The 15,089-nt window shown below is 37.0% G+C and overlaps 1 protein-coding gene across 3 annotated transcripts; it reads right to left on the bottom strand.

Annotated features, from left to right (window-relative positions):
* Positions 1-774: 774 nt before the first annotated feature.
* LOC583606 (echinoidin-like) lies at positions 775-13,973 on the bottom strand. 3 transcript variants are annotated; one of them, XM_030986553.1, is made up of 3 exons: positions 13,713-13,968; positions 2,830-3,004; positions 775-2,058 (listed from the first exon to the last, which is right to left on the bottom strand). In XM_030986553.1, the coding sequence occupies exons 1-3, from the start codon at positions 13,841-13,843 to the stop codon at positions 1,807-1,809; spliced, it is 558 nt and encodes a 185-aa protein (XP_030842413.1). In that variant the 5' UTR covers positions 13,844-13,968; the 3' UTR covers positions 775-1,806. The 3 variants fall into 3 exon arrangements, with proteins under 3 accessions (XP_030842413.1, XP_030842412.1, XP_011675436.1); XM_030986552.1 differs by lacking the exon at positions 13,713-13,968 and adding an exon at positions 6,476-6,766; XM_011677134.2 differs by lacking the exons at positions 775-2,058; positions 2,830-3,004 and adding exons at positions 8,379-9,468; positions 10,448-10,616 and having other exon boundaries at positions 13,713-13,973.
* Positions 13,974-15,089: the final 1,116 nt, after the last annotated feature.

The raw sequence follows: 15,089 nt of genomic DNA, 5'->3' as shown, positions 1-15,089 counted from the left end.
CCCCCCCCCCCCCCCCCCCCCCCCCCCCCCCCGAAGTTGAACGTATGCACTATCATGTGCAGATTAGCAAATGAATCCAATGACCGGGGTAATCATTACAATGTAAACGCTTTGAATATCCACATTTACTACGCAGTATTGGGCGCTATACCAATGTGACTTTTATCATTAGTACTATTATTTTTTTTATAATTATTATTATTACAATTATCATCATCATTATTATCATTATTAATATCATCATTATCATCATTATTATTACTATCATTATTATCATAATCGTTATTTACATAATCATTTTTTTTTTTTTTATGTATACTTACCTGTAGCAGTTATTCTGGAAGGCTGTCCACAGAGGAGGACACCCACACCCTCCGGCTTGGCAGCCCGGTAGGACCGGCAGCATCACAGCTGACGATGCGATGACCAAGATCGTGACTATCTTGTTGAACATTTTGGCTACAAATAAACGTCTGTCTTTTAGCAAGTTTTCACATTAAAAAAAAAAGTTTTTAATATGACGGATGTTGGCACTAAGATAACGAAATTTAGCAAATCCGCTCCAGTTAAATGGACTAATTTCCTTTGTTTCTCTCTCTTCGTGTCTCTCTCTCATACATACATATACTCTCTCTATCTGCCTATCGTTCTATCTCTCTCCCTCTCGTCTATCAAATATCCCTATCTCTTTCTTCACACATTCATAATTTAGGTCGAACTATTTTTCTACTTTGATTGGATTCTTAAAATGATACATCTGATTAGCCAAACATTTTGTAATCTTACAGGCAATTTTATTTTATTATGTCAACTTTGTAAAGGATATAAAACGGGGTTGTTTACAAATGACTCTTACCAAAGTAGTAGTTTACGCACATTACCAATATGGTATTTTACAAACAACATGAATATGGTAGATTAACACACATTGCCACTGTGGTATTTTAAACATATTACTAGTGTGTTCGATTACACACGTAACTAATGTGGTCGTTCACATCTAGTATTACCATTGCAGTACCTTAAACACTCCAACATTGTGGTCGTTACACATATCACCACTGTGGTAGTTTATACACATCACCACTGTGGTAGTTTACACGCATTACCACTGCGGTAGTTTACACGTAATTATACTGTGGTAGTTTACACATATTACCATCGTGGTAGTTTATACACATTCCCACTGCGGTAGTTTACCCATATTACCACTATATTACTTTAAACTTATTCCCACTGTGGTTTACACTTCTTACTGCTGTTTGTCGTATACACACATTACTACTGTGAGCGTTTACACATATAACCACTGATGTTGTTTACACACGTCAACACTGTGGCAGTTTACACCCATTACCACTGTAGTCGTTTACACACAATCCCACTGCAATAATTTAAACACTTCGACATTGTGGTAGCTTTAACAAATACACACATTGCCATTTTGGTAATTTACACAAAAATCCACATATAAATCCATGTATCCATATATCCTTTTCCTTTTTTATTATCATCTACGATCTGATTTAGACTTTCTCTCTTTCTATCTTTTCTTCACTGCTCTACCCATCCCCTCTGCCTACCTAACTTTGGTCCTCTTCAACTCATCCTCATTGTACGAAACGTATTTCATGTAAATTACCCAACTAAATCTGTTGTGAATTTAGTTATTTATTACTGTAAATGATTATGATTTTTTTTTCCGTAAATTTATCTCAGTAGGTCTTGCCAATCAAAAAAACAATCCGAATGGACAATTAATACTTAATTTCAATGTTATTTTCAATTTTTGGTAATTTACACACATTACCACTGTGGTAGTTTACACACATAAGCTGACCCATGGTATGCAGTGTCGCCGTCAGAATCACAAGCAAGATCATTCCACTTATATTTGTTGGACGAAAAGAACATGACGCAGTCCTGGTTTCCATTATGGCTGCTAGGCTGTCCTGGCTCCCAGATCTCATAGTCTAGACTCGAGCCGTCACTCCATTCCCAGCTATCTTCCGTAGTCTGGTCATGCAGACCGATCCATACATAGGTAGTGGATGTAACCTATTAACAAAAAAGTGTGTAGCATTTATTTAAAAGGGGATAAAGCAAGGAAAGGGTGGGGAAACAAGAGAGAAAGGGTATGAAAGAGAGAGAGAGAGAGAGAGAGAGAGAGAGAGAAACCAAATAGGGAAGTTCATACCGTATAGGGTGATACAATAGAATAATTATAGAGAATGCCTTGTATTTCAATATTAATACGTATAAAGCAAATATAAATTATCAAAAATGGGGAACAACATCAAAATTTAATAGGCATATGGAAACTTACTACCATATACCCCTATTCGATCTGAACGCCATTTCTAGATTGATTTTGATTTTAGAATTAACTAGAGCCCTGATCAGCACACAGATCTTTCTCTTTAATTACTGGCTTGGACTGTGCCTTTGCTTATACTCGATTATACGTCCGTTTGCATTATCATTTTAGAAGTCATATTTGTTTCAATCTTGCCATTTCATTATCAATAACGAATCTATGCAGATCGGTGGCTAACATGAAATTTGTTGCAAAACGTTTCCGTCATCTTCACTCATGATCCATTTCCCTTTCTTTCCGGAATTTCTTCGCCATTCTCTTCTATATACAAGAGCACCTTACACAAACTTATTCTTAATGAGATTTACGCTTTCTTCCTTTTATAGTTAGTTACTATGCATTTTAAACCCATTAACATCTTTAAATGTAATTTGAATACTTTGTAAATGTGAGGAAAAAAGTGGAAGAAATTAAATTCTTCTTTGAACAGAGAAGGGAAATGCAATGCGTACCAATTTACTACGAAGGCTTTCATGAAGCACCGAAAGAAAGGTCATCTCTTCTTTCGAATGGATAGAAGTGAGGTGTCCAAGGCTGATGGTAGAGTCAACATCAGAACAAGGAACGGAGAAACCAGAGCAGTGCATCTCAGCTCCAAGCCAAGTAATGTTTTTCACCGAGAAATACCTAGCGAGAAATTAGGAAGATGACAATATTTCATATGAATCTGAAAGATTTTTGTTCTAAACTTACAAATTTAAATCTGAAATTTAAGTCTAAAATTATAGTGCCAGAACTCTACCCACTTATTGGCAAGCTTGCTGCACCCTTCTTACATTAATCAAATATAACAAGATACTTCGTCATAACAAAACGAGATAGGAAACAAAGAAATACATCGATAAAATGGTTAAGGAGTTAAAATAAAAAATATGAATAAAAACACATGAAATGATGTAGTGAGTGTACTTAGGGGTTTTGGAATAAACACACTCATAAGAAATTAGCCATATCCAAAAGTAGAAAAAGCAAATGCACTGTACACGTAAGTGCTACGCTGGTGGCAACACTGCTTGGCCGAATAAGCCATTTCGTGTCATTTTGAATATGAGAGCGAGAGCAATCCTTTTCATACACATTTCTGTATTTTCCAAACAGACATAAAAAGAATGACAAAGCCTAAGATTATTCTTCGATATTACAAGAACTCAACGTTCTCTTGAAAACTGAAAATTTATAGTCTCCTGATCTATAGAGGTGTCGTGGTCTAGTGGATACGTCAATTTAGATCCCCCTGGTTCGCGGTTCGAGTCCCACCACGGTACTAATGTCCTTTGACAAGACAATAATCTACATTTACCAGGTATTAAAGTGACTCGGTAACATTGTTGAAGGTTGATGACAAAATTGCTTAATTTGTGTATAAAATGTTACTTACTATATTCCTTTTACTGTACTAACCCTCTGACAAGCAGAAAATCCTGAAAAAAAAATCTCAAACCACGAAGATATCTATGGGTTTCTTTGAAGGCGTCAATGTATGACACCCTCTAACAGTGATTAACAGTAAATTCTCCCAACCATTTTTTAATTTTCCCAACCGTTTTTCCATGAAAAAAAAGACATAAAACAGGCTATAAAAAATCTGTCAACACTTAAATGTCTGGAATGGAATGTAGAGCCATTTTATTGCTTTGTGACGATTTACATTCACCTAAAATGTAATTAAATTGTAATAATATAGTTGGGAGAATTTAGGAATCGATCAGTTTTTCCCAATTTACACAATGAATAATGGTCCGTTTTCACTCAAATTTTCAGATTATCTTTAATTGTACATCTAGCATTGAAGTCACTACCTTAGCACCACTATCTCTCATCTGAACATCCACATTGAACATTGAATATCCACATTCACTACGCAGTATTTGGCGCTATACCAATGTGACTTTTATCATATTTAGTACTATTATTTTTTTTATAATTAGGTGATACGTACGTAGACGTATCACCTTTTGATTTCGTCAAGATTTTTATTATTTATTTATTTATTTATTTATTTATTATTATTCTTCCTCGAATTTGTTCGCAGGATATCTCAAGACTGAATAAAGCCATTATCATGAAACTTGCCATGATGATAGATCTTAGTCTAACTTAGAACTGCGTGACTTTTCAAAGACTCAAAATTATCGTGACGTCATCCAGGCGCCATTTTGTGAAAATAAACTTATGATCATATCTTCATAACGGAAAGGAATTTTTCATTCATATTTATCAGGAAGAAGATCAATATCCATCCGGTCAATTTCAGATCAATAAACGTGCGCAAATGCGCGCGTGCGCGTTCGTACGCGCGTTTACGCGCGCGAAAAAAATTAAAATGCTCCAAATCATCCCAAATTTTTTTTGCATACGTTTCAGGCCATATGGAGCATTTGACAAAAAATCACGCAAACGCGCATGCGCGCGCGTTTTTTGCGCGTACTAGCATTTTGCAACATAGAATCGCCGAATGTTCTCTATCATCATATTTGGTACATCTTTCCAAGCATTTTGATAACTTGTTCACCTTTTAATAACGCAATGAGCGTCCGTCAAAGTTGACAGCGCGCGCGGACCTGCGTTATCTTTATCCACAATACATGAGCAAAAACATGTCTATACAAAATTCTTTGTAACTCTTCAGAATAGATAGAAACTCCCAATATTTTTTCATATTTAGATAGGTTATAAGTTGGAGATATGATTTCATGTCTCATTTGACCCTCAATTAACTCATAACGTCATCATAATGGCCTCCAAACTCAAAATTTCAATTTGCATATTATGACGTCAGCATAATTTTGGAAAATTGATTGTATCTCTGTAAATATTGATTGATTTTCTTTTAAATTTTGATATGTTCTACCTGAAACAATTTTCTACAAATAAATAATCCACAATTTTCCATTTTGACAAAGGCATCATGGCGTATTTTTGCAATTAAAGAAGGCATGTCAATTTTTCACATTTTACGTGTATTCTCTAAGGGACATGACTTTTTCTCAAAACTGGATTCTACACTCCTGTCTTTCGCGAGCAAAATCTCTGTTGTTTTAGCTTCGTTTTCGCTGAACTTCGGATATGTTGTAGCTGAGACAATGAGCTATCACAAGTGCGCCCTTTATATTTCGATTAGATGCCGGGATCATGCTCATATTTCACTTGCAAAGTAGGATTTCAGAATTCCATTTCCCGTTTACGTGTAATCGCTATGGGAAATGTTTTGGTATATCGGTAACGCACTTGACTTCCAATCTCGAGATCCCTGGTTCGAGTCCGGGTGTCTCCAACAATTTTTTTCTTCACTTTTTTTTCCTTTTGACCTTCACTGTACCATCTCCTTTGATTATTAAAACACGTAGAATCGCAAATAATGTCACAAACAACCCTTTTTACTTTATTAATACCCTATTTTCACTTAATCCATTACTTTTTGCGTGTAATCTCTATGGGAGATGACTTTTTCTCAAATCTGGAGTCTACATTCCTGTCTTTTGCGAGCAATATCGCCGTTATTTCTGCTTGGATTTTGTTGACTTTTGAGTAAGTTGTAGCTGAGACTATATGCTATCTAAATCAACCCTCATTTTTTCAATAAGATGTCATGATCGCGCTCATGATCATGATCATTATCATCATGATCATCATTATCATAATGATGATAATCATTTATCAATTACATTTTCATTTCTTTGAATAAGATAAAATCGTCAAAAGGTGTTCTTCATGATGTAAATTAGAGTCAAATGTGTAACTGGTTACTGCACAGGGTCAAAGGTCATATATTGTTTCAATCTATCTTCCCTAGATCCATGATGATCAAGGAGACACAATTTAATCTTGACATATGAATAGATCATAATGGGAGAAGCATATAAATGGGAGAAGCATTTTACAAAATAATATATCGTGTAATGCATTATTCGTTATGTATACCATTATCATACGTATCACCTAATTCGTCTAAGTGACGAATTAAAGTCTAGTTATTATTATTACCATTATCATCATCATTATTATCATTATTAATATCATCATTAATATCATTATTATTACTATCATTATTATCATAATCGTTATTTACATAATCATTTTGTTATTATGTAAGCTTACCTGTAGCAGTTACTCTGGAAGGCTGTCCACAGGGGAGGACACCCACACCCTCCGGCTTGGCAGCCCGGTAGGACAGGCAGCATCACAGCTGACGATGCGAACACCAAGATCGTGACTATCTTGTTGAACATTTTAGCTACAAATAAACGTCTGTCTTTTAGCAAGTGTTCACAGCAATATGAAAAATATGTGTTTTGAATATGATGGATGTTGGCCTGATTATGAGGAAATGTATTCCGATACTCAGAATCTATAGAAGGCTGAGCTTGTTTTGTTGTTTTTAATGTATACGCCCATTGAGTGTAAGTTTTCACATTTATGAAAAAAAAAGTTTTTGATATGACGGATGTTGGCACTAAGATAACGAAATGTATCCCAATACCGTCAGAATCTATAGAAGGCTGAGCTTGTTTCGTTGTTTTTAATGTATACGCCCATTAAGTGTAAGTTTTCACATTTATAAAAAACAAAGTTGTTAATATGACGGATGTTGGCACTAAGATAACGAAATGTATCCCAATACCGTCAGAAATCGTAGAAGACTGAGCTGGTTTCGTTGTTTGTAAACACCTACAAGAAGGAAATCCGCTCCGGGTTAAATGGACTAATTTTCTTTCTTTCTCTCTCTTCGTGTCTCTCTCTCATACATATATACACTCTCTCTATCTGGCTATCGTTCTATCTCTCTCCCTCTCGTCTCTCAAATATCCCTATCTCTTTCTTCACACATTCATAATTTAGGTCAAACTAATTTTCTACTTTGATTGGATTCTTAAAATGATACATCTGATTAGCCAAACATTTTGTAATCTTACAGGCAATTTTATTGTATTATGTCAACTTTGTGAAGGATATAAATGGGGTCGTTTACAAATGACTATTACCAAAGTAGTAGTTTACGCACATTACAAATATGGTATCTTACAAACATCACGATTTATGGTAGATTACACGCATTACCACTGTGATAGTTTTAACATTGTCATACCGTGGTAGTTTACACGCATTACCACTGTGGTAGTTTTAACATTGTCATACCGTGGTAGTTTACACGCATTGCCACTGTGGTATTTTAAACATATTACCAGTGTGGTCGATAACACACTTAACTATTGTGGTAGTTTACACGTAATCATACTGCGGTAGTTTACACATTTTACCACTCTAGTAGCTTGCACGTAATCATACTGTGGTAGTTTACATATATTACCACTGTAGTAGTTTACACATATTACCACTGCGGTAGTTTACACACATCAACCCTGTAGCAGTTTACACCCATTACCACTGTGGCCGTTCATATAGCTCCGTTTAGTCTCATTTGAGAACGCCCCCTATCGGCAGCCTGAGTGTCCAGCAGCCTAACATGTACGTTAGCCTATGGACTTTTATCCCCCAAAATCGTTAAAAATTCATTTTTTGTTTAAACGAAAAGCACATCCACCCCGACGTACGTTATCACTAGCTCTTTCATTGGAACCCTCATGTCCCATTGACTTTTGAAAGATCACCCACCGTAATTTGATCAAAATAAGTCGCAAGCTCGCCATTGCCTATATAACACATGTACAACAAGTCGAACTTTGGACTCAATTTACCACGCGATTGTAAGGTTATAAGTGAAGCACACGAAGGATAAGAAGCATGAATTATCATAGATCAGTTCTGATTTGTTCATTATGTCCCTTTCATCCAACTCCCCACCGTAATTTTTCCATTTATTATAGACAAGCAATTTGCCGAGGTAAGCAAAAACATGAATATTCATGAACACCATGGACTATTCAATTATTAACAGAGGGGTGCAATTGTGCACCACATCAAACTCCCCTACTATTAGTCAAGTATTTCATTGTATTATGTAGTTTGGTAGGTTTATTTTACTAACTGTTTAATTATCAGATATCAATGATAGTTGAAAGATATGGAAAAGATTCTTGTATTTTATTTTTAGCTAAGCGATCTCACATACAATATCACTATCAAGTGTCGTCTGATCCGCCGATTGCCGTCTGCTATATACGCGAAGTAGCTACGTTTGTGCTGGCGAAAATGAGACAACCGGAGTAATATGTACACATATCACTACTATAATACTTTAAACTCATTCCCACTGTGGTAGTTTACAAATATTACTGATAAAGTCGTTTACACACATTACTACTGTGGGCGTTTACTCATATAACCACTGTTGTAGTTTACACACATCAATACTGTGGAAGTTTACACCTATCACCACAGTGGTCGTTTACACACATTCCCACTATGGTAGTTTACCCATATAATTACTATAATACTTTAAACACATCAACATAATGGTAGCTTTAAAAAAAATACACACATTGCCACTGTGGTAATTTACACATATATCCATGTTTCCATATATCTTTTTTCTTTTTGTATTATCATCTACGACCCGATGTTGACTTTGTCTCTCTATATCTTTTTTTCACTGATCTACCCACCTCCTCTGCCTACCTTCTTTGGTCCTCTTCAACTCTCTCGCTCTGTCGGAATCGTGATGCCGAAACTTATGTCATGTAACTTATCCAACTAAAGCTATTGTGAATTTAGTTTACCATTACTTCAACTGTTTATGATTATGATTATTTATTGATCTCTGTATTAACTTTTAACAAAGAAAAATAAATTTCCGAATGGACGATATATAATTAATTTCAATTTCCATTTCAAATTCAATTTGTGGTCACTAACACACATTACCACCGTGGTCGTTACACACATTACCACTGTGGTAGTTTACACACATAAGCTCTCGCAACGAATCCACTGTCACCGTGCGCATCACAAGCTAGATCATTCCACGTATTTCCGTTGGACGAGTGAAACTCGGCGCAGTCCTGGCCTCCTAGAGCGCTGTTAGGCTGTCCGCTCTCCCAGATCTCATAGTCTAGGCTCGAGCCGTCACTCCATTCCCAGCTAGCTTCCGTAGTCTGGTCATGCAGACCGATCCATACCCTGGGGTCTCCTGCCTATATGCAAAGAAGTGTGCGGCATTTATTTAACAGAGAATAAAGCAAGAAAAAGGGATGGGGAAACAAGCAAAGAAAGAAAGCTTTTAGAGAGTGCCTTGTTTACATATTAATACCTATAAATCAAATACAAATATGAAAAATGGGGAAGAACAACAAATGATGGCAATCAAATGGGCCTATGGAAAATTACCATCATGCCTTAATGCACGAATTATTTTAGAATATGAAGAATATTTTATTATCACAAGAAAAAATAAAATATATGTATAACAGATAAACGATTTGAAATGAGGTTCATTCCCCTATTCGATTTGATCGCCATTTTGAAATAGATTTTGATTTTAGAATTAACTAGCCCTGATTAACACACTTCTTTCTCGTTACTCGCTTGCATGGACTGTACCTCTGCTTATTTTTGATCATACGTCCGTTTACAGGATCATTATAGAAGTCGTATTTGTTTCAATCTTGCCATTTCATTATCAATAATGAATCCATGCAGATCGGTGGCTAACATGAAATTTGATGCTTAAGTGATATCTTACATGATGTACAAAGAGAAACAAATATTGAAATCATCCCTGATTACGTAATCACAATATAGGGGTATATACCAATGTCTAAAAAAAAATGTAAATTTTTGCTTTGAAGGTGTCCTTTTTCCCCAGAAAGTGCCCTTTTTTTATGATGCCCTCCCACTTTGAAAGTCGCTCCTCCGCCTCTGCCTTTATCTTTACTCATAATCCATTTCCCTTTCTTTCCGGAATTTCTTCACCTTTCTCTTCTATGTACAAGAGTACCTTACACAAACTTATTCTTAATGAGATTTACGCCCTCTTCCTTTTATAGTAAGTTACTATGCATTTTAAACCCATTTACATCATTATAACGTTATTTGAATACTTTGTAAATGTGAGAAAAAAAATGGAAGAAATTAAATTCTTCTTTGAACAGAGAAGGGAAATGCAATGCTTACCAATTTATCACGGATGCTTTCGTAAAGCACCGAAATAAAGGTCATCTCTTCTTTCGAATGGATAGAAGTGAGATGTCCAAGACTAGAGTCAAAATCAGAACAAGGAACGGAGAAACCAGAGCAGTGCTTCTCAGCTTCATGCCAAGTAATGTTTTTCACCGAGAAATACCTAGCGAGAAATTAGGAAGATGACAATATTCCAAATGAATCTGAAAGAATTTTGTTCTAAACTTACAAATTTAAATCTGAAATAGTGTCAGAAGAATACACTGCCTTTTAAGAAGGCGTTCACTTGTTTCACTTGCTTCACTTGCTCATATTCTCCTAAAACTGAATCTTTATCATGCCCGCTCAGCAAGAATCACGAAAACACTTAAGTTTGAAGAAGAAAAAAAGTATAACATTATAGTGCCAGAACTCTACCCTTGTATTGGCAAGCTTGCTGCTCCCGTCTTACTGTAATCATATATAACAAGATACATGTTCATAAAAAAACGAGATAGAGAACAAAGAAATCAGCGGTAAAATAATAAAATATGAATAAAAACACATGAAATGATGTAGTGAGTATACTTAAGGCCCGGTCACACAGCCTTTCGCGTCTGTATCGCGGGTAAAATTTCGCGATTTTTTTTTTTGCCCGCGGTTGCCCGTGGTGGAAAATGTGCAAAATTGGCTTACCCGCGGTTTACCCGTGGTATGCCCGCGGAACAGACGCCGGCGACTGTTCAGCGTCCTTATCGCGGGTAAAGCGCGGCGGTACCGCGGCCTACCACGCTTACACGCGGTACACACGCTAATGCACGTGATAACAACGCGGTACAGACGCGGAACAAACGTGCTATGACCGTGCTCCACCCGCGATTACCCGCTAAAATTTCGCGTCCAATTCCGCGTGTAACCACGTCTTAACCGCGGCCGTAGCACGTCCTAGCACGTTCGTTCCGCGTCTGTACCGCGTCTTTACCGCGTGTGTAACACGTGTACCACGTGTACCGCCCGCGATTACCCGCGGTCTAAATTTTTGGGCAGCCCAAAACTTTTTCGCGCGGCCAACCGCGTGTGAATTTCTTACCGCGTGTAACGACGGGTAAAGTACGGCTGTATCGCGTCTTTATCGCGACCTCAAAGCGTCCAACAGCGTCTGCTTCACGGGCAGAAATTTTTGGCCGTGATTCGGCCGCGATACGCCCGTGGAGGGCTGTGTGACCGGGCCTTTAGGGGTTTTGGAATAAACAAATTCATAAATTAGCCATATCCAAAAGCAGAAAAAGCAAATGCACTGTACACGGAAGTGGTCATATGGGGCTTCACACGCTGGTGGAAACACTGCTTGGCCCTAACACTTCAGCCATTTCGTGTCATTTTGAATATGAGAGCGAGAGAAATCCTTTCCATACACATTCTATATTTTCCAAACGGACATAACATGAATGACAAATCCTACAATTTTTGTTCCTCGATATTACAAGATCTCAACGTTCTCTTGAAAACTGCAAATTAACAATCTCCTGATCTACAGTGTGAGTCCAAAAAAGTTTACACCTAGAAAATTGCCAATTATTTTTCAAATCATCTATGAACAGTAAATTATTATACATCTTATAAAAAAGTGTTTTATCCCAAATAATTTGGTATCATTTTGTGTGTGGTATGTGTTCACGCTGGGATGAATAGGAGACATTGTTTAAGAGAGTGCAAAAATCGACTCGCGCCAAAGTAATAAATGTGATGTTTGAATAAAACGATTGGGATTTGGGTATTAATTTGGTCTTTGCAGATCCAAATGACATCCCTAACAAAATTATTCATACCTTACCTATCAAAATAATATCAAATATCAAAGAACATTTTTGCGCGCGCGCGTATCTGAATGTGTGTGTGTGTCAGGCGCGTAGCCAGAGTTTGATGTTTGGGGGGGGGGGGCACATACATGTAATCGATCGAGGTAAAAAAAAAAGGGGTCTAAAAAAATGCAACCGATCCTGGAAATTTAGGGGGGCACGTGCCCCCCCCCCCCCCCCCCGGCCCCCCGTGGCTACGCGCCTGGTGTGTGTGTGTGTGTGTGTGTGTGTGTGACTTTGTTTCTGCAAAAAGCCATTTAAAACATTCAATTCATTCTCTCACTTTGATACTTTGGCGCAAGTCGATTTTTGCACTCTCGCAAACAATGCCTCCTCTTCATCCAAGCATAAACATATACCACACAAAAATTATACCAAACGATCCGGGATATAACACTCTGTCAAAACATGTATGATAACCTTTCGTTCATAGCTCACTTTTAAAACAAATGTCAATTTTCTGAGTGTAAACTTTGTTTTGACTCACATGGTATAGAGATTTCGTTGTAGTGGATAAGTCTATGTAGATCCCATGGTTCACGGTTCGAGTCCCACCACGGTACTAATGTCCTTTGGCAACGGGGGGGGGGGGGGCGTTTCACAATACTTGTCATCAGTGACAAATGACAGTTTATGTTATAAGCTACGGAAATCCTTGCTCTGATTGGTTATAAGCAGATTTGTCACTGATTTGTCACGTTAGTGTGGTTTGATTGCAATGTGTGCGGTTGTGAAATGGCACCTGCCGGAATCCCCCCCCCCCCCTTTCCTCCAGAGGCGTCTTTTTTTTTCGTACGCAAGCAAGCCTAGATTGAAACAGAAAAATGCCTTTATCCCTAAAAATACCTTATAGGCGCGGGGCTAGGGTGCAATTAAAACCCCGACAAATCGTAAAAGCTTTTGAATTCTAAACGGCTATCAAGGCCCTGTTCGAAGAGAGGAGCAAAATTCATCCCAAATTCACCTTCGCGTATCTCCCTTATTCTGGTTTCAAAGCTAATTAACATTTCACAGTACATACAAAATGATAATATTATTCTTCAAATCAATTTTCATTCAAAAGTGTGGGGTATTTTTTTTTAATATAGGCATTTTTCTGTTTCAGAGGTCGGTGAATCTGGGCTAGCTTGCGTACGAAAAAACAAGACGTCCTCCGGAGTAGAGCGTGCGCACTTTCATGTGCAGATTAGCGAATGAATCCAATGACCGGGGTAATATAATAATTACAATTTAAACGCTTTGAACATCCACATTCACTATAGAAACGCAGTATTGAGCGCTATACCAATGTGACTATTGTCATTATTATTATTATTACCATTATCATCATCATTATCATTATTATCGATATCATCATTATTATTATTATTATTATTACTATCATTATTATTACTATTATGATTATTAGTATTTATGCTTACCTGTAGCAGTTATTCTGGAAGGCTGTCCAAAATGGAGGACATCCACACCCTCTGGCTTGGCAGCCCGGTAGGACCGGCAGCATCACAGCTGACGATGCGATGACCAAGATCGTGACTATCTTGTTGAACATTTTGGCTACAAATGAACGTCTGTCTGTTCTTTAGCAACTGTTCACTTAAATATAAAAAAATATGTTTTATTAGTATGATGAATGTTGGCACTATAATGAGGAAATATCCCGATACTTGGAAACTATAGAAGGCTGAACTTGTTTCTTTTTAAAGGGAATTCCCCACCAGATTGAAGGTCGAATGACGTCCAAATATAAGTTGATTCCTTGTTTTAAAGGCATGCAGTTAATTTCTAAAGAACTAGTTTATATAGTTACATATTCAAAAAAATAATCGTGAATCAAAATATTCAGCTACTTACGATTTTAATTTCACACAATTTAGAATTTAAAATACTATTTTGGCAAATATATGTAATTTCAGATTAGGACGCGAAAGTGGACAGTTAGGAAAATTTAAGCTGTCTTGCTTGCAGTTGGATTTTCACGAAAAGTATGCATCAAACATGTCAAATTGCATTAGCTGCCAGTCTGCCATGAACAGTTTTCATATAATTATGATGTTGTCTACTGGAAGCAAGCTTACGTCTTGAATTTCAACAAATTATTGGCTTCTGATTCTAAGGATGTTATGAGCGATCCTAATCATTTTCCAGGAATAAGCATGTTGGGGAATTTTCGTTTTGTCTACCAGTTCGTCGACTACCCAATTAGTCTATTCCCATACACCTAACCCGTCGACTGTCCACATGGTCCAATAATCATTTGTTCTATTGTTCATTTAGTCTAATAACCAGTTAGTCTAATGCCCATTTCGTCTACTACCTATAAGGGCTCATACTGATTTGATGATTATTATTATTCATGATTAAACGATCATTAGACCATAGTATACTATGTTTAATTGGTCTAACCTATGTCTAACCTATAGGTCCATGATTAGACTAATCAAACCAGCATATTCTCTGTAGGCCTATTACAAATTTTTGTCTAAAAAACAGAAGAACTATACCTTTAAACACACACTTTGGTATCTTTTATGAGGACACTTTCGACTATTTCCTTTTAATAAAGTATGTTACATGTTGTGCACACCGACAGAAACAATAAGTCCAGGGGGCGTTTCACAAAACTTGTCATCAGTGACAAATGACATTTTTTGTTATAAGCTACTGAAATCCTTGCTTCTGATTGGTTATCAGCATATTTGACACTGATTTGTGTCATTTGTCATTGAAAAAATGCTTTGTGAAACGGGCCCCTGGAGTTTGTATTCCCGTAAGGCATAAAATTGTGACCCGGTATG

This window comes from Strongylocentrotus purpuratus, unplaced genomic scaffold (assembly GCF_000002235.5).
Source record: "Strongylocentrotus purpuratus isolate Spur 01 unplaced genomic scaffold, Spur_5.0 spur5_scaffold_16, whole genome shotgun sequence".
NCBI classification, from domain to species: Eukaryota; Metazoa; Echinodermata; class Echinoidea; order Camarodonta; family Strongylocentrotidae; genus Strongylocentrotus; species Strongylocentrotus purpuratus.
The sequence above is the reverse complement of the archived record's forward strand: the minus strand, read 5'-3'. Positions and strand labels throughout refer to the sequence as shown.

Excerpts from the sequence above, each read along its gene's own strand:
- LOC583606 (XM_030986553.1), bottom strand. The coding sequence starts at position 13,843 with ATGTTCAACAAGATAGTCACGATCTTGGTCATCGCATCGTCAGCTGTG. Across the intron at positions 3,005-13,712 it reads TTCCAGAATAACTGCTACAG|GTATTTCTCGGTGAAAAACA; the intron begins GTAAGCATAAAT and ends ATTTCTCGCTAG. Across the intron at positions 2,059-2,829 it reads AAAGCCTTCGTAGTAAATTG|GTTACATCCACTACCTATGT; the intron begins GTACGCATTGCA and ends TTTTGTTAATAG.